The sequence below is a fragment of the Limanda limanda genome, chromosome 1, assembly GCF_963576545.1.
Source record: "Limanda limanda chromosome 1, fLimLim1.1, whole genome shotgun sequence".
NCBI lineage: Eukaryota > Metazoa > Chordata > Actinopteri > Pleuronectiformes > Pleuronectidae > Limanda > Limanda limanda.
The window spans coordinates 41,256,347-41,276,372 of record NC_083636.1 but is presented as its reverse complement, the minus strand read 5'-3'; the positions used below and the strand labels follow the sequence as shown (position 1 = coordinate 41,276,372).

Sequence of the window (20,026 nt, the reverse complement as noted above, 5' to 3'; positions counted from 1 at the left end):
ATAGTACTTCAACCAATCTCATTCAGGAGTTAAGTCTTGCTTGCCATATAGATTGGACAGAGGTACCCAACAACTTGATTATTGTAGTCATTGTGAAGGACTGAGAAGCCATGCTTAATTGTACATTAGCTGTACTAATATCAACAAATGTACTCAAAGGGTTTTCATTATTATCAAGTGTAAGAGACATTGGATCAGTCAAATTGTTTAAGAATTTTACCTCTGAGGGTCTGTACCTGTGTTCGGGGTATAGTGGGTTGTTGGGGTCCTCTGAATCAAGGTGTGAATGGAGGCTGATACTTGTAATTTGTTGACCCACCCTGCAATCGTTCGAGCCGTAAGGGTCATTAGAGTTGGGCGGTAGTTGGGTGTTTAGCTGCCTGGGGAGAGAACTTAGGACAGCGTTGTGGTGGCTGAAAGTTGGTGTCTTAAGCCACCTGTTAAGTGATGTTTTTTCCACGTTAACAAAAATTGCTCTCTCATCTCCTCTTGTGGCTAACACAGGGATTTGAGACATCATCCTCTAACCAGAATGTCAGTAGTTTGATCCCCCGTCTTCCCCATTCCACAAACAGAAGTGTCCTTGAAAGTATTTGCGTGAATGGGTGAATGTAAAACTGTACTGTTAAGTGCTTTGAGTGGTCATCAAGACTATAGAAAAGCACTATATACAGTGGTGGACTGCACATTGGGAGCAATGGGACTTTATGGCCTTGAACTGATAACTTGACCAGCGATAATATAGCAACCTTATGGGGGGTTTGACCCTGTAAAGAATTGTAGGTTTTGCTATGTGCAAAGTAAAAAAAAAAATCACAAATTGTATCTTCTCATGCCATTTATCAATCGGTCAAATGTATTTGTATAGCCCTTATTCACAAATCACAACTTGTCTCATAGGGCTTTAACAAGGTGTGACATCCTCTGTCCTTAATCCTCGACAAGAGTAAGGAAAAACTACTAAAAAAAACTTTTAACAGGGTAAAAAATGTAGAAACCTCAGAGAATAATTGAGTGAGAATATTTACAACATTGATGACAGTTTGTTACATAATGGAAACTAAATGAATTGAGGAGTTGTCAGGAATGGTAGAGTGTGTTTCATCTTGTTGAAAATAATTGTCCATGATCAGCTGCCACCACGATCAGTATACACCACCACAATCAGATGCCCCAATCAATGTTCATTTCCAATTTGTGGATTGTGCAAGCTTGTAAATTTGAATCCTCTCATGTCTTCCAGAGAAAAAGAGGCCTTCTGTCCTTATCGGCCATGTTGCAGAGGCATTTGAGCAGCAGCAGCAGGTTCCCCTGAAGTTTTATTGGAGCAGTAGTCAATATGAGCTTCTTCAGAGACACTGGGTTGTTGTAGTCTAATGGCTGAGACCTCTTCTTCAGGATCCCATATTTGTTGACGATAAATTCAGAGAATAAAGGGTGAAGTGCCTTTTTGTATCCGAGCTGATTCAACTGCTTCATGAGGTCATAATACCTCTCAGTGAGGTACAGTCGATAGCCGTGTTCCACCTTCCCTGTCAGCAGATTTGTGCTAACCTACAAGAGAGAAAGAGGAGCTTTTGAGGTTCCTCTGCATCATGACTATGAAATGTTGTTGTGAATATTGTTTTTCTAAATTAACTGATAATGAGATAAGTTACGGATGAAGCTTTGTTGAGATTTGATATCTTACTTATAGACACATTTGTCCAAAAGGATTTAATTCTTCATTTAAACACTTCAAATAACATTGAAGAGGTTTCTTACCTCTATGATCTTGGCTGGCATATTCTGCACTGTGAAACCATAAAGCCTCCTGTGGCCCTGGAAGACGAAAGACAGAATCCTCCTGTCCAATTGTAAAGCAATCTCCCCCAGCACTTTTAAAGCAATCTCCTCCAAGGTCTCATCTGCAACAGCATAAAATAATTAAAATGCGTTAATTTTTGTTTTTGGAACACTACTATTACCTAAACTTACCAAAAGCGTCACTCACCGTTGCCATCAAGAGACACATCAGCCTGGCAGCTGTGAGACTCTGCCTTCTCATATATGTCTGTGTGAGCCGTGTTTGGCCGGAAAGACCTGGAGTGGGTTGGGGACGAGGTTTTACGTTCATGTGGGAGGCTGGTCAGATCCAAGTTTTTTTTGAAGTGACTCTCATCAAGGGTTGTTTTCAACAAACAGGTTGGTTTTCTGCCTGACGGGAAGCAAAGTGACAACAAGAAATCATGATATTATTATTGTATTGTCTGAAGTAAACAGAAAATGCAATTTTGAGTTTCTGTTCAATTAAAAAGTGCTTTCAGAGAGAAGGTTGTTTGGTTTCCCCAATATAATGGCTTAAACTATTTGAATTCTATGACAATGATAATTGTACATGTTGCAAGAAAAACACAAAACAAATACATTTACTTTAAAAATATATTCACATCTAAAATAACATAATCCTCATGTCCAATTGTAAAGCAATCTCCCGCGAGTTCTCATCTCCAACAGCGATGAAATAGTTCAAATGAGTCAATTTCTTTTTTTGGAACACTGCTTTTACTTTAACTTAATAAAAATAATGAATCAATCATTCAATCCAATTTTATTTGTATAGCCCATGTTCACACATCTAAATTTGTCTCATAGGGCTTTAACAAGGTGTGACATCCTCTGCCCTTTACCCTCAACAAGAGTGAGGTTAAACTACTAAAACCTTTTAACAGGGTAAAAAGAACATAGGTAAATAAGCGTCACTCACCTTTGCGATCAAAAGCCTCATCAGCCTGGCGCCTGTGAGACTCTCTCTTGTCATATATGTCTGTGTGAGCTGTGTTTGGCAGGAAAGACCTGGAGTGGGTGGGGGACGAGGTTTTACGTTCATGTGGGAGACTGGTCAGATCCAAGTTTTTTCTGAAATGACTCTCACCGAGGGTTGTTTTCCACAGACTTGTTTGTTTTCTGCCTGACGAGAAGCAAAGTGACAACAAGAAATCATGATTTTATTATTGTATTGTCTGAAGTAAACAGAAAATGCAATTTTGAGTTTCTGTTGAATTAAAAAGGGGTTACAGGGAGAAGGTTGTTTGGGTTCACCAATATAATGGCTTAAACTATTTGAATTCTATGACATTGATTATTGTACATTTTGCAAGAAAAACACAGAACTAATACATTTACTTAAAAAATATGTTTAGAGTTTATGATAAGTATACAGCTAAAAATATACAAATTGTTGCAAATTAGATTGATTGATACTTAATGATCATATTTCTGAAATGAAGTCAATGGATTTCAGTTAAACAATCTTCAACTGCTGCTAAGCAACATTCAGGATTATTATCTTTCCTAGCAACAGCTATTTTTGAAATGCTGCCGTAACATATTAAGATGGAACCACTAAGATATACTTATTCATGCCTGTGTTACCAAAATGTCAGGGAGAGTTAATCTTGTGAACTAAGAAATTCCAAATACAATGAAAATCAAAGGCAACCAGAAAGACTTCACTGACCTCAGCTCATACAACTCACATTTGTATTTAATCATTTTGTTCCTGTTTTAATTTAATTTCACTCCAATTCTTCCAAACAACTCCAACTTGAGCTGGCATCAACTGGCAAAGAAGAACAACAACACTACCTGTTGACACGTCCAGAGGTTCAATGCTAAAGCGCTGCATCCTGTTTCTCAGCTCAATGTTTTCCTTAACTACACTGAACAGGAACTTCAACAGTTCGTTCTCCTGTCCGAGTTGTTCATTTTTTGACAGCAGCCCAGCGATGGTTTGCTCCGGGTCCATTTTGAGGTTCCCAGGTCAAGAGCTGCTGCCACGAGCACTCAAAACTTCCTTGACCCTTGTTTTGCCATTTCTTCAGTTCATTGGCAAGTGGCCACCGAGGTCAAGTAGCATCTTTATCATCAGAGGTGAGATAATAGGTTCTTCTACTGTACATCAAAGGAAAACCCATCACAACAGTGTCTGATAAACCTATTCTTTACAATATAGGACAAGATGGTGAATATCCCTTGTATGTTTGAAGGTCTTTTGCACAATTTAAGGTACCGACTACCATAACATGTTATCAGCTGTTAGCTGCCACCAGCAGATGTCAGGGACATAACTTCTGTGGTGCACCTTAGAGTTATCAAGGGTTTCGGCTTCGTAATCAACCATACAGGCTTAACTTGAGGGTACGCTGAGAACAAAGGTAAATGTGACTGGGCTACTGGCTTGTATAGCAGTACTATGAAAGCCATGTAGATCAGACATCATTTACTCTATCTCTTCACTATGTTTCAGTATACCAGACTTAAAGGTTTCAATGAATGGGAGAACCTTTGATGATTTGTCAGGTTAAATAGTGAGGTTGGTAGTGACTCTGGCAGCATTAAAGTGGGTAGAAAAGTTACTATTCAGGGCGGTTGTTTCATGTACAGTTTCATGATATGAATATTGTGACTACTTATATGTGGATAAGGGCACACAGATTAATAAAAGGCAAGGAAGGGATTGATTTACTGGCTTAGCAAACCCAAAATGTAAGCTAAGTAAAGAGGTAAGTCTTGAACATTTCATTCAGTAAATCAAAAGCAAAAACAATCATCAAAGGAAACATTATTAAAGAATGGCAGCATAGCTGGGATGTAGCTCACACAGGGAGACACCTTTATGCAGTAGAGCAGGAAGTGAGCACAGGGAGGACAGTAGAAAGGAGCATCAAAGGGGAGAACATCTAGACTAGGCTGAGAATAGGACATACTAGACTCAATACTACACTGCACTTAATAAACAGACATCCAACAGGACTATGTGAATACTGCCAAATATAGGAGTCAGTGGAGCATGCCATTCATCAAGGAAATTAAAAAAGTGGAAACTTGGAAATAGTATTTACCATTGGAATTAGTAGTATGTTCCATTATCTAAGGGGGATCAGATTGGACAAAATAATTTAATACGGCTTAGTCAACTCTGATTTAGGGTCCTACACTGTAGGTTCTGCCTCAAGTCTGAATTAAGAAGTAGGAGAAGCTATCAGATATCAAGGGAACTGTGCACCAACATAATAGATGGTGGTAGTGCACCTTGGCGTTGGTTGCCACTTGCCAATAAACTGAACATTAGAAGAAGCAGATTGCAGACCAACAAGTAAAAAATGTAAACGTTTCCCATAGTACCCATCTCGGTAAAGACTGTTTGTAATTATTAAAGGGGGAATCAACCATCATGGCCTGTCATTCTTCCACATTTATAAAAATCTGCATATCGTTCTCTCCTGCCAATACTCTCTTTACTAAGCAAGACCAAATTATTACCGGCCGTATTTTGAGATTTCCATTATATATTTCAAAACACTCACTCATTCAAACACTTATTTTGAATGAGATTTTTTGTCACCTTCTTTTCAGTGTTTACCATCGCCGAGTCTTGATTTGATCCCTAGAGTTGAGCCCAATTGTATTTTAGCTTAATGATTAGAAAACCCATCCACGAGTAAAGGCTGAACAAGATGTAAAGAAGGCCTCGTCAGGGATTTGCACCCGGGACCTCTAGCACCCGAAGCAAGAATCCTACTCCTAGACCAACAAGACACATAAAAGAATTTCACATAGTAGCCATTTCGGTGAACATTGTTGATGACTGTTCAAGTTGGAATCAACTATCAGGGCTTGTCATTCCTCCTCATTGATAAAAATATGCAGATCGTTCTCTCCTGCTAATACTCTCTTTACTCAGCAACAGTAAAATTCTGCAGGCCGTATATTGAGATTTTCCATCCTTTGTTTCTAAAGAGTCATCTATTTCGACTGAGATTTTTTTGTCACCCTCTTTTCAGAGTTTAATTTATTTGATCTGATATGGCAAACAGCTCATCCGGGATTTGCAACCGGGATCTCCAGCACCCAAACAAGAATCATACTCCTAGACCAGGGGTGCCCACACTTTATAAGCTTGTGAGCTACTCTTGAAAATAGATAATGTTGGCATCCCCCCCCCCCCCCCCCCCCCGCGCACCTACCCCCTCCTTTTTGCCGCCGCCACGCCCGCCCCCGTTATTTAGCTTGATCGATGTTAACATCTAAATGGTAAACGGATTTGTATTTATATAGCGCTTTTCTAGTCTGATGTAGACCACTCAAAGCGCTTCTCCCAGTCACTAGGTGCCAGTAATGCACCATAGGCTGGATGCCAATCGCCATTAAATAATAATAAAAATATGTGCTGCTTGCATTTTCCCACATGAATCTCCGTGAAGTGTAGCCGCTAAGGTGTATTTGTGATGGAATGCCTGCTGTCTAAAAAAACGACGAAGCGGGCATTTCAGCCCTCACGGGCGAAGGAGTATGACTTGGTTTTCATAAAGTGCGCACGTTATGTTTAGAAAAAGTTGTGTGCCAAATGTCCAGTGTTAAGCGCCACTTTGAGACAAAGCACAAAATGAAGTTTCAAGGACCAGGCAGACAAGGGAGATCCATGAAACGTGCAGTATCCAGGCCAACTTTCTCAAAGTCTTTGACACTGACAAAAACCATGCGACTGAAGCCAGCTATCGCAATTCTGAATATGAGTGTGGTTGGTGGGGTTAATGACAAACCTATTATTGCAATCATAATGAGATGAACATGTTTCTTTAAAGTGTTGTTCTTTATATAGCCAATATGGATGGGAAAAATGACATGTTTGTTGGAAATATTAATGTGGTTCCATAATCAAACTTAGTATAAAAAAATTTGATAGGGCACACTAATTGCAAGACAATTTCACATTGTCACGTATTGTCGAAAAGGTTTCGGTCACCAACCTGTCTATTACAAACTTTGTTTGATCCATAGAAACCAACAACTTATCCATAGTAGTTATTTGGGTAAACACTTTATGTGATTGTTCAAGGAGGAATCATACATCATTGCCTTTCCTTACTCCACAGTGAGAAAAGTTGAAATTTCTTTGGCTTGTTGGTTAAGAGGTATGAGTCTTGCGTAGGGTGCGAGAGGTTCCTGGTTCAAATTCTGGATGAGCCCTTGACATTAACACTCATGAATTCTATTGATCAAAATGTTGTCATGTTTGTTTTGTCAAGGAGTAAGATTCTTAGTGTGATTGGTATGATTCGGAGATCCCTGAATTAAATCCTGGAAACTCTTGATATAAAAATCGTCAACTGTTCTCTCTGACTGGGCTGCTTTGGCTGAGGGGTAGAGCGATAGTTCGATCCCCAGTTTTCCGAAGTGCCAAAGTGTCCTTGGGCAAGATGCTGAACCCTGATTTGTCCCTCTAGAACAAAAGTGCTGCTAATAGATGCACTGTATGAATGTGTGTGTGAATGGGTAAATGCAAAAACTGTAATGTAAAGAGCTTTGAGTGGTCATCAAGACTAGAAAAGCGCTAAATTTGAAACCATATACCATTACTATGGTCTGTGGATGTGGACATAACACATGTGTTTCTTTAAGAGCCTTCACCTGTCATCTAAGTGCTTCAGTTCTAGCTGACTAATGGGAGGTTTCAAGGTTTACCTCTGTGCATCTGTGCCTGTGTTGAGAGTTGCTTTGTTAAACAGGCAGGTCATTTGGGTTGTTGGGATCCTCTGAATCAAGGTGTGAATGACTGTTGATACCCACTCTGCTATTGTTTGAGCCGTTCGGGTCACTGGAGTTGGGCTGTGGTCTGTGGAGTTTTTTGGGACAACATTGTAGGTGGCTGAAGGTTTGTGTCTTAAACACCTCATGTGTTAAGTGATGTTTTTTCATGGTTGACAAAGATGGCTTCTTTCACTCCTCTTTCAAACCATCTGTCTTCTCTGGCCAAAATACACATTACATCCTCAAAAGAATATTCATTGTGTGAAACTGCTGAGTCCTGGCCTGAGTAACTGCCCACCTGCTGTATATCACATTTGCCTATATCAGCAGTGCAAGACAGCAAGGAAGTGCATGAAATGATACACGCAAGAAGGGCCCAAGGCAGGATGATGTTCTTCTCCCGAAGCGTAACAGACATCTGGGTGAGGACTAATCCTCTGCTGCAAACAAGCTTCTTGTTTTGTGTGTGAGCAGCTTGTAGCAGATTTGTTTACATGTTTTGCTTCAAGCATAACTTTGAAATACACATAACCGGTGATGCATTTTTAAGGCTCTCAACTTTAAGGAGGTTAAGGTGCTCCCTAAGGTTGTGCCTTTGAAGGCCTCTGTAAGCCTCTCCGGGAAAGTGATAAGACTCTTGGATTTGCTGCATTTTCATTGAGCAAAAGCTCAGGCTTATGCTGTATTTATATAGCTATGGCACAAGCCCCAGGGGTTTTACTGACTTAATTACATATAACAACCTAGACAGGGTTTATGGAATAATCTAAATAATCGAATAATGTTCATTGATAAACACTCTAGCTTTAATTGATGCACATGTTGTTGTTTACATTTAGTAACAATTCCTGATAAACTCTCCTCTTTTATCTTCTTTCTTATTCAGTGCATCCATGCATGACGACTGCAACTGCTGTTGAATATTCATGTGGACTAATACATGCAATGAATGCATGGACCAGAGTGCTGATTTTTCTTATAAGCATGCTGTTGACCTGCTGGGGTTTCTCTGCTACCGCACCTCTCTGCTCTGCATTTACATTTGCACTGTGCATCTGTGAGCTTACAACAAGGGCGGGATTTTAATTCTCGTGGTGTGTTGCTACTTGTCAGGAGTCCAGAGGTTCTTAACCACTCCATGTTAATCCCTGTGCTGCTGTGCAATTTGCATTAGGTAGAGCACAGCAAGTAGAGGAACAATATTTGTCTATATTTCTATTATAAGGGGAGGGGGCTGTTGCTCAGGCGGTAATAAATAAATAAATAAATACATAAATACAGACCATTTACCAGTCAAAGAAAAAATGTGCTGCTCATTGATTCACTGTATGAATGTGTTTGTGAATGTCATTATACCGTAAAGCAGGAGTAGAAACGCTCCAAATAAATACAAACCCTTTACAATTATTTCTCTGTCAGACCTGCTTGTATATGTACAACAGATGTACATATTAGAACATTTTCATAGGGCTTCTTTTGTGTGAAAATATCATTAGAGCACACTTTTATCACAGCAGAAGGGCGTCTGTGACTCTACTGGTCACACTAGTGTAACTCTGATTCACTCTCCAACACAGACAGTAGGTGGCGGTGATGCACCTTCACTGTTGATTGCCACCTGCCAATAAACCGAACAAAGACGGAGAACACGGAGCCCATAGATAACAATGCTCTCTGGTTTCATCTGACTTTTCTGCTGTTATACCACTAGATGGTACTGGAGTTCTGTATGGAACAGGCAACAAATGCAGTACTGAAAGAAAAGTAAATCTGAGTCTTTTGGGTAATTAGAAAATATACCTTGGGCGGCAGTGGCTGAGGGGTAGAGCGGTCGTCCTCCAACCTGAAAGCCGACCGTTCGATCCCCAGTCTCCCCCATCTGCATGCCGAGGTGTCGTCGGGCAAGATGCTGAACACTGAATTGCACCACATAAATTAGAACAACAAAGTGCTGCTAAAAGATGCACTGTATGAATGTGTGAGTGAATGGGTGAATGTAAAACTTTACTGTGAAGACCTTTGAGTGGTCATCAAGACTAGAAAAGCGCTAAATAAATACAAAATCATTTACCTTCTCTTATCATACAATGATGTCACCAATTACAATGATTTATTTGGAATACTAATTGCAATACGGCTTTTACTGCTATTACGTCTGTTACTTGTACTGCTACCACTTCTGCTACAACTTTTAAGTGTACCACTACAATTAAAATGCATACTTGCTATTACTGCTTGTGGATAACTGTATTTCCATATATAGTTGTAAATACTAGCAATACAATTACTAATTGTACTACTTGTACTTTGGCTTGTTTACTGATATTTAGTGATTTCTACTATCAGAGTCACCATTATGTATACCACCACGACTGTTACTACTCATAATTCAGTGGAAAAGAAAGTAAAGTAAAAATAAAAATCTGAAAAATGTAAAGCCATAATTATAAAATATGTCCTTTGAATCAAAAGCATTTTTTTCTTTTAACAAGTACACATAGGTTGTATTAGTAACAATATTAAATTATGATTTGTTTATTGCTGCATAAACATTTATGTAGCATTGTAATACTGCATCTGGTTTAGGTGGAGCAAGCTGTAATATTGTTGGGCAGTTTAATCTATAACAATATGCATTTATCCATATAGAGAATCCTAATTTGCAAATTAACTACTTAAATTATCTGTCTTATATTAAGTAGCAGAGTAAAATTGTATATTACATTTACTCAAGCACTGTACTTAAATAACCCTAACCATGTCCCCTACAATTGAAATAATATACTTCTAACTATTCTACTCTTTGCACCACTGACTACATTCCAGAGGAAGATCGAGTGCTTTACTCTACTAATTGCTTGAGGGGCAAACAGGTACCATGTTATCCCAATGCTGTGCATGTTCAGGCTGGGAAATTTCTGTTTCGACATTTGACATTTACAACTATAATAACTTCATAAAAATAACTTTATTTATACTTTTCAAAATCTGTTACAAAAAGCCTAGTAAAGTAAAACAGACAGGTCATAAAAACCATGGAAACTTTTCCATTATCAAAAAATACTAAGAGGTATTTTTATCACTAAACCTCTGTTTTGAAGTGCCAGTGTACACGATAACAAAGTTTTGTTTGTGGGCTTATGATAAGCAGCAATTTACAATGTAGACTATACCAGAACCGTATCATACTGGTCACCACTGTAACCAGATCTGAACGGCCTAGTGTTCCACCATCTCTGGGATACAATTGATCTGTGAATGGATGTCTATCTTTCTACAGTGAAACCATATCGTGTTTTAAAAAGGGAAATGAAAGGGTGAAGCTCTCGAATTTATGTGCACATGTGGACGCGTTCATTTCCTCCGATAGGGGGGGTTGCCTCAACGCAGCTACCCCCCCTTACAGCAGTGGTACACTCCGTGTTGGAAGCGTCCAGCTCATTGACCGGTGAACAGTCCTCATCAGTACCAGCAGAGACCCGGAGCCTTTCATCCACGCACAGAGCGAGCTGCACCCTGCAGCCTCCCCGCCCGCCATGAAACACACTCTGGCTGAACTGATGAGGATGAGCAGGATATGCCGGATGGTATTTGCCACTTGTTTGGGATCCTTTATTCTGGTCGTCTTTTATTTCCAAAGTATGTTCCAGCCAGGTAGGGTGCCTCTTCTGTCTCTCGCGTGTACAAATGTGTGTATGGGATCCTGTCTGGCACCTCCTGGCACGTTGACACCTTCATTTGTCCAGTGTGTACAGTAACGCAGCAGATACATGATTGATACCATTCAACAGAACACCGATTATTTCCGTTCTTTGGCACATTGTGTTGTTGCGCCTTTGGATTTGGATCGAACGTCAGCAGCCGCGCGCAGTTCGCTGGCTGCCTCTCAGCTGACTGGAGATGGCAGCGAGGCTTTTTGTTTCCAGAAACGTGGCTCGGAGGAGAAAGGAGTCGGTGCGCGGGCAGCAGTGGGCTTTGGCAAAGTGGGCACTGAGCCCGAGGCGATCAGATTCGATCCACCCAGAGGTTCTCACCACCTGGATCGAGGGAAAGCATCAAGCTCTCACGGAAACGAATAATTTGCGGTGAACATTTAAAAGGAGACCATCTTTAGGGACTCTTTAAATACGATGCCCTGTCTGATCTGCGCACGCACGCATCCGCCTTCAATTCACCACACTAACGAAAACCGACTGTATCTACACACTCTACGTTGATCTGGGTTATTGGATTTGGCTCTGTGTGCCACAGTCAAAGAAACCTGCGTTTATACGCGCAAAGCAGAAGCGCACCGACTGTACAGCGGTGAAGCCTCAGTGCTGCTGACCTGCTGTACAACAGGTTTACTGTATGAGGAGAGACAGGGACTAACGCTTTCTGGGTATTTGCTCTCTATGAACAGAACTAGAGTAGCTCCCTACAAATCATTATCTTTCAATAGAAGACAGAGACTGTCTGTATCATTTCATTTCTTACCAGGTCACAGTATCAATCTTTAAATGATAGCCCTTATGGGATCAGTCCTGTGATGTCAAATGGTGAGGTAAAAAGTGTGCCAGAGAACATAAAGGCACAGTGTCACAGCGATGATGTGGAGCTGTATCTGAGTGATGGGGCAGCAGGGATGACAGAGAGATGAATGGTGAGGTGGAGCAGAAAACAGGAATTTCACACCAGCATGAGGCTGAGCAGACGTGCTGCCACAGCTCGGATTCAGGAGGCACAGTTCTCTCCATGCAGCGCCTCTGGATGGATGAGCCGTGGCTCCGCTAGCATCAGCGGACTTTTCTAACCTCCACAAAGAAACTCACCGGTAAACACTACTTCAGGGAACTTCTGCATCAGTGTTTGGAGAGAGTTAGATCAGATAGCCCCAAACCTTTGGACTGTCTGTCAGCAACCCACCAACAGATTTAAGTCCTTTGTTATATTGGCACCAACTTTACTTACATACCCTCCTGCTTTATGTGTTAAATGAATTGTTGCCAACACTTCTACAGAATAAAGCATTAAATAATCAAATTATGTTCATGTTTGATATGGACAGTGCTTGTATAGACATGGTTTACGTAAAACATATTCTCACAGCCAAAAATGTACAGTGTGTTAACTTCTTGGGGAATTGTCCTCTATCCAGAAGATCGGCAGTTCAATCCATATAGGTTTATTTTAACGTGAAACGATGGCCCTTTAACTTGTGATGTTCACTGCATTGAAATTTAATATTTATAAAGAATTGGCAGTTTTTTGTGTTTAGTTTGGAACCACTCTCTGAAGAATAGTCTCACTGAAAACAGTTGTGTAGATAGGGCAGGATATGAGGCAGATCCACATATGCAAGTATCAAATCAAATCAAATCAAATCAAATCTAGGTGGACTCTGATCTGTTAAGAGAACATTCCCTTCAGGTGTATGGTCTTTACTTCTATAGAGCTTTTCTCTTCTTGATGACCACTCAAAGGGCTTTACAGTACAGTTTTGCCACTCACCCTTTCATACACACATTCATACACTGCATCTATGGGCAGCACTTTTTCGATGCAAACGGCGCAGCTGTCAGGGGACATTTGGGGTTCAGTATCCTGCTCAAGGACACTTCGGCATGCAGAATGAGGAAGACTAGTTTTGAACCGCCGACCTTCTCGTTTGCAAACGCCCCCTTTACCCCTAAAGCAGCCCCATTTATAAATTAGATTATTTTTTTGGTTTATGCCATTTTTAGCTTTTGTGTGCACATACACTTTTGGTATCAACAGTTTTTTGGAAAATGAGGCCTCAGATCATTATGGTATGGCCAGAACCAGGGTCAGACAATCTTTGAATCTCCAGGGTGGTGAGAGCCCCTTGTCAGTGGTCTTGGGACAGAAAAATCATGAACCCGGGACAAGGTGCTAGGGGAAGTGGTGGAACAAGGCTGAGCCTTGGTGGAGCCATCCTAAAAGGATCTGCTGTTAACATTTTGGTGCCAGATATCACAGGGTCCGTTCAGAGGTCTTGACAGACAGTTTGGGTTTCATGTTGAGGACCAGCAGCTTCTTAGGCATGTAGTCATAATGTTTTGATCTATTTGGGTAAACTGACCATTACATTTATTTTAGCTGATGCTTATATTCAAAGCGACTTAAAATGAGTGCATTCAACCATGAGGGTACAAACCTAGAACAACAAGAATCAAGAAAGTACAATTTCCTGCCCAACCATTTGAAGGTAGGATGGAAACATTTTTTATCTTATTTGTTGCAATCTTCTTTCCGTCCCGATAGCCACCAAAGGAAAAAGTTGATCATTTTAGATCATGCTGGCATACCTGTCAGTAAACGACCTACGTACAAGCACACACCCTGCCCATGCTTTAACTGCCCGTGACCCAAGTCTTCAGAAGCTAGAGAGGCACATACCCTGAAGCAGCCAGAAGCGAGTCAAGGGAAAAAGTTGCCCCCTAGCAGTTGTCAGGCAGTGCATGTTAATGTATTTTAGTTTGGTGTAGCTTTGACTAGAAGGCCGATGGGAGGATTGGGATGTATCGGTTGCATATTGTATCCTGCTCTTGTTAGCTGTCCTGGGGTTATCAAGCCTAAAGCTCTAAGACTCTAAGGAACCCCCACTTGAGGATTGAGAATTGAATGTGCAATTGAACCAAGACTCCATTAAACCCCTGTCAAGGGCCCTTGGATTCTGCTATCAGGGTTGTGCCAATCTCCGCAGGCCTTACATCATCCTCTGTCTGACATTATACACAACATGCACACCTCCTGGGTGCCTGTGGCTCAGGAGAAACAGCGGGTTGTCCCATAACCAGAAGGTTGGCAGTTTGTTCTTCCCCATTCCGCATGCCGAGGAGTCCTTGTGCAAGACACTGAACCCCTAAATTGCCCCTGATTGATTGATGTGTAATAGAGAAAACACTGTATGAATGTGTGTGAATGGCAAATCTGTACCGTGAGGCAATTTGAGTTTTCATCCAGACTTAAAAGGTGCTTTATAAATATAGACCATTTACACACAGTTGTTTTAATTTGTAGTTGTGAAGACAGGGCGCTGCCTCATGGACATTCTGATTGAAGAGATGTCTAAAGTGCAAGGGTTTGTGCAGAAGCTTGGATATATCTTTCAATGGTGCAATGTCAATTTATGTGTGACTACAATAGTGCGTTGTGAGTTGTGTTTGTGTGTGTTTGTATGTGTGTGTATCTCAACCTTTATATCTCTCTATTTCAGTCTGGCTACATTCTGTCTTACATTACTTAGTCACTGATTCGTAATCCCATATTTGTTTTTTATCCTTTCTGCTTCTTCTATTATTCACACACACACACACACACACACACACACACACACACACACACACACACACACACACACACACACACACACACACACACACACACACACACACACACACACACACACACACACACAAGCGCCATTGTTGTCATCAGATAAAGTTTCAGGCAGCGTCTCCCTGGTTCAGGCATGTTTAACGGGCCTGGGAATCCCGGCTGGCCTCCCTATGTAAACTCTCACCTCTCTTCCAGGCCTTGTGGGGCATGACCTCTTGTAAAAGGGTCAGTTGGGGGGCACAGTGGTATCACACACTGGCTCAAGCACAAACTGCAATAAACATAAAGGCCTGGAATGTTTATTCTTCCGAGACTGTTAAGGAGAGATTTAGGTCCAAAAAGAAGCCACAATTCGGTGTTTTAATCTCTTCTGTGACTGGAGTTTTACTTCTCGTCTTCCCTGCACAGGATGTAGAAGCTAGAAAAGCGGACAGATCTGGGACCACACATGTTTTTGCCTGTATATTGTGTATAATTAAGTGTCAGTCGTAGTTGAAGACAGATCCTACGGCAGCAGTGAAAACCTTCAGCAGTGAAACCCTTCAAGCCAGTTTCCATGCTCATAGTCCTGTTTAGATTCATCTTTAGGACATTAACCAAACCGAATTTACAAATTTATATTTTACAAATATTTTAGGTCATTAATATCATGGTGATTAAGCCTGTTTTTTTTAGATGCTACAAAATATTTTTGGCGGAACAGGATACCATTGCTCCACGCCATGATCACTACTGCATAGACTGAGGCTCCGAATTACATCACCAGAGCAAGATGGCAGCAGATTAGGTGACACGTTGTCCATCTTTCTGTACAATCATTGGTCAAGGAACAATGTTTGTGTTATTCAAAATAATCCACAAAATAACTTCTGGACTGGAACAACTTGAATCGGATAAATAATCCTGCACTGTACCAACAAATGCCCTGACACCACATACTCAATTGTATTTACATCTATTGTTGGGTTGTAATGCATTACTTAGTAACATGGGGCATCAAGTTTGATGGAGAGCTAATCAGACAATGTTGTACATTAGCTTGACGCTATCTTGATGATCTGTTGCTGTTGGTGGCGTATAGGCTCTAACATAAGAAATATGCATTATCCCAGCTGACTTGCTAAGATTAGTTAACCAGTTGACAAGACGGTCCAGAGGTGGCAGATTTTGAAGCTGATGCTGTGTGCAGTCACCTGGACTAAGATAATCCCTTCATGTTGATGGTCAGTGAATCCTTCAGAAAAGCAGGCCGGTCACATGTTAAACCATAATCTCCTCTTTAGTAGTTCTGTTTAACAAGGAGGAGGGTGTTTAAGTTTTATAATCAGTAAATTATGTAATTATTTCAATAATTAATTTATAATTGGTGACTTATCTATAAATTTTATTTCATCTCTTCTTTGTCATATGACTGATTTTTGAAACTTGTAACATTTTTTTATATATTTTCTTATGGGCTTGATTAATCCCAGACTGGTAATGTTGGACCAATCCTCTTATCACATATTGGTTTCCAATGTCCCAGAGGGTTTCTTTGAGAATTTCTTTCCAAAATTAAATAAACAGCAGGAAAAAAGACTGTTAATATTGAGTCATACATTTTGGCAGAGAAACTTTTTTTTTTAAAGAAAATGTAGAGTTTAAGGACATGTAGAGGATAGAACATATTCCCAGTGCACAGCCAGCCACACACAGAGCCTGGTGGCCTGTGACATATCCAGCGTGCCTCACCAGGCTGAGCCTCTGCTGTTCCTTTAAAGGCAGAGTAGCTGCAGAGATCAGGGCAGCTAATAAGGCAGTTTGCTCTGTGGGCTGCTTGTTTGGTGTCTCTGTGAATTGCCTCTGGGGTATTTCGAAAGTCTGTTGTGTGTGTGTGTGTGTGTGTGTGTGTGTGTGCGTGCGTGCGTGCGTGCGTGCGTGCGTGCGTGCGTGCGTGTGTGCGTGCGTGCGTGCGTGCGTGTCTGTGTGTGTGTATTTGTACTGTGTCTTTTTTCAGCCTTGTAACCTGCTCGTACACAAGGCCTGAAAGTCACACACTCACATTTCACGTCTCCCTCAAAGCCCCTGTGTTTCCAGAGCAGTGAGCTGCACACAGAGTCTGACCCGAGTGACCTCATTTGAAACTCCGGCATTATTTTTACTGTGTGTGTGAGGGAAAGATTTTCAGAACAACTGACATGCACTGGTTGGAAGTAAGGAATGGGACAGTCTCGAGAAAGAATAAAATCTGCCTGTCTGGAATGTCTGTGGGAAACTCGAAATTCCTCACCTTCATTGGTCTGTGGCAGTAGTGCCAGCTGTAACTGATGTGCAGGGAGACAGAGCTGAGTCGCCGGGGTGAGTGACCTCAAACATGGGAACCTGTAATCGGCGAATCAGGATCCAATCCTCGAGCCTCCAACTCAATCCTCACACTGGAGGAGCTAGAATCTTTGCTGTCTTTACCTTATTCATGCCTTTTATCATTTTAACACCACTGGGGACCATGAGTCCTTGAAAGGATGGGGTTGAAAATAAGTCTCTTTTAACAATTATGTTATTGTCATTCACTTGGAGCCATTTTTGATTTTGCATTCATGATATAACATGATATAGCATGCAGAATCATAGAGTAGATTGGAGACGAAAAAGCATAGGTAGACACTCGGGGGAGCTCAGCTTTGAATTAAGCTGGATTCGCAACTCTTTGTAAAAGTCTTCATTATTTTAGATGTAATGAGGATGACTGTGATCTGAACAGTGTTTGAGTTACACAGTAGCATTCGGGCGAGCCCTATTTTCCTGTGCGCACCAGTCCAATACTTACCATGTCCCATGCATGCACATACATCAATTGCAGGGTTCCTGTGAAAATCATACCGTTATTACTACAATACCGTCAATTACATTTCAAACAGGCTGAATAACAACAACATAAGATTCAGGAATAGATTTTATTGCCTAATCAGAGCAAACAAAAAGCAAAATCACAAAAGCAGGGGGACACAGGTAACACTTTTCTGTTCTTATACACACACCTTCAAGAACAACACATGACCTGAACCAAAAATGCTGATCATTATTTAGCCAACTTGTTTTTAACTACAACAAAATAAACAGCTTTCTGTTGATCCCTCTCTGTCCCTCTGTGCCTCTCTGTCGTTGACTGTCACTTTCTCTACTTTCCTGATGTTTCACTTTGTGGATTGCAACAAAAAACAGAAACGCACCACCGCCTCCGAAGCATCTCCCTCCGTAGTGGAGCTGTCACTGCCAAAAGGAATCAGTAGTGGCGCCGGGCTGGCTGTAGTCAGTGCACTGTTGTCATATTTATCTCGTTGATGTCTTAGTTTGCTTTGGGAATCCAAATTGTCCGAGATTGGGTTGTTTCCATTTGACATTGTGACTTATCCATAAACGTATCCAAAATACTGAATAAAAACTGCTTGTTTTACAGTCTAATCAAATATCGGGCACCAACTCAGTGATGAGAAGTTCAGGTGACTAGTGATTTGAGGGCAGCACCACCACACATGGATGAGCACAGAGGGAAAAGACAGAGAATGGTGTTTGGTCTTATTGGAATGCAATAAGTGAATATACACACAACATTGACAAGTCACATTTTAGGAACCTTACTTGTACGTAAAATATAATATAATCTGTGAAACAAAAGTGAACAGTTTTTAGAGCTGCCACTAAAAATGTCTCCGGGAAATCTTTCAGAGGAGCTTGTGTCCTTTTCAGGGGAGCAGAGCTCTGCTTGGTCCCCCGTTTTCTAACCCTGGATCTGAATATTCAACCTTTGTGTGCTATGAGGAAACATGTCACACTCCATTGTGAGCTTGTTTGCACAGGCTTGTACAAAAACTTCAAGACCAGCCACAACTCCACATTACCAGACTCTTAGCATCACAGACTGTAGATCACGTAGTGTCTTCCCCACTGTAAGTGACGCATCTTCCTGAATCTCTGTCTGAGTAATTTTTGGACTGTGGGTTGAGCAGTGGCCACAGCCTGAGGCTGACTTGTCATTCACTAGATCTGTGTGAGCGTCTGGACTTCATTATAGAGGCGATGACAGGGCTGTGCCACAGAGAGGAAGGCATTAACACACACACACTCACACATTTTATAGGAACTCAGTTAAGATCTAAAATATCTCATAAAATAAGCTAACCTAGGATGTCCTTGTGGAGCCCAGGGAATCAGTTGGCACACAGGTTACAATTACTGGGGTGTTTAGATTTCAAGGACAGACCTGCCATGTTCCTTATTCACTTAAATCCACTTGCCATGGCAGTATAAGAATGTTTGGCAAACAAATATAAATTCAGAAAAATGTACTACATCATTTTTACCAGGAAAATACCAAAGACAAATATACAGAAATAAACTACAATTCAACAAATGAATGCTTGGCCAAAAACAGGCTATACAACAGTTTGATTTATTATGTATAATTTCTTAAGACGCCTACATTTCACTGCAGCTTCAATAACTTATAGCGGGCTTTCGGCCTATGGCACAAATGCTTACACTGATGGTTCAGACTCTACACAATCAGTTCCACATCACTGTCCTCCATGTATCTCTTGTTCAGTCCAAGGTAAAATAGAACGATAGACCAAGATGCACTCGGCGGAGTCATTGCGGTTTAGCCATTACATTATCCCACGCTGCCGCCCTCTGTTCACAGTTCATAAAATTCAGCATCAATCTTTTACCAAAGAAAGGATTGAGTGAATTGAGTCATTCATTAACTTGTATTTTAAACCCATGATCATACTTGATAAAAGGGGGATTATGAAATGAACCTGTTATATGTTTACCACTTGGGAAAACTTTTCTAAGAATAGAAATACACCCAACTGAACGCACAGCATTTCTACGAACATTAAGTAATTAACAGAAACAGTTGGGGAATGATAGACAAGCAAGTCTGCCCTTCAGAGTTTAAATATATGTGTACATGGCTTTCTATAGTTGTGAGGTCCCTACATATTCAAGAGGCTGTTTGAGGGTTCAGACTTGGTTTTAGGGTTCAGTTGGAATAAGGTTTAGGTCGGAGTAGAGTTAGTCATTCACCTGTGAGGGGCTGTGTGTGTTGTGTGTGTCAGTATTTGCACTCAGT

General features: G+C 41.0%; 1 protein-coding gene across 2 annotated transcripts in view; it reads left to right on the top strand.

Moving 5' to 3' along the window:
- Positions 1 to 11,108: 11,108 nt before the first annotated feature.
- Positions 11,109 to 20,026, top strand: part of chst11 (carbohydrate (chondroitin 4) sulfotransferase 11) — a 59,952-nt gene continuing 51,034 nt past the window's right edge. The window contains exon 1 of one of the 2 annotated variants that reach the window (XM_061080353.1): positions 11,109 to 11,211. In XM_061080353.1, coding sequence (XP_060936336.1) covers positions 11,109 to 11,211 — 103 coding nt within the window. Of the gene's footprint in view, positions 11,227 to 20,026 lie in introns of both variants that reach the window. The other variant, XM_061080351.1, reaches the window with a different exon arrangement.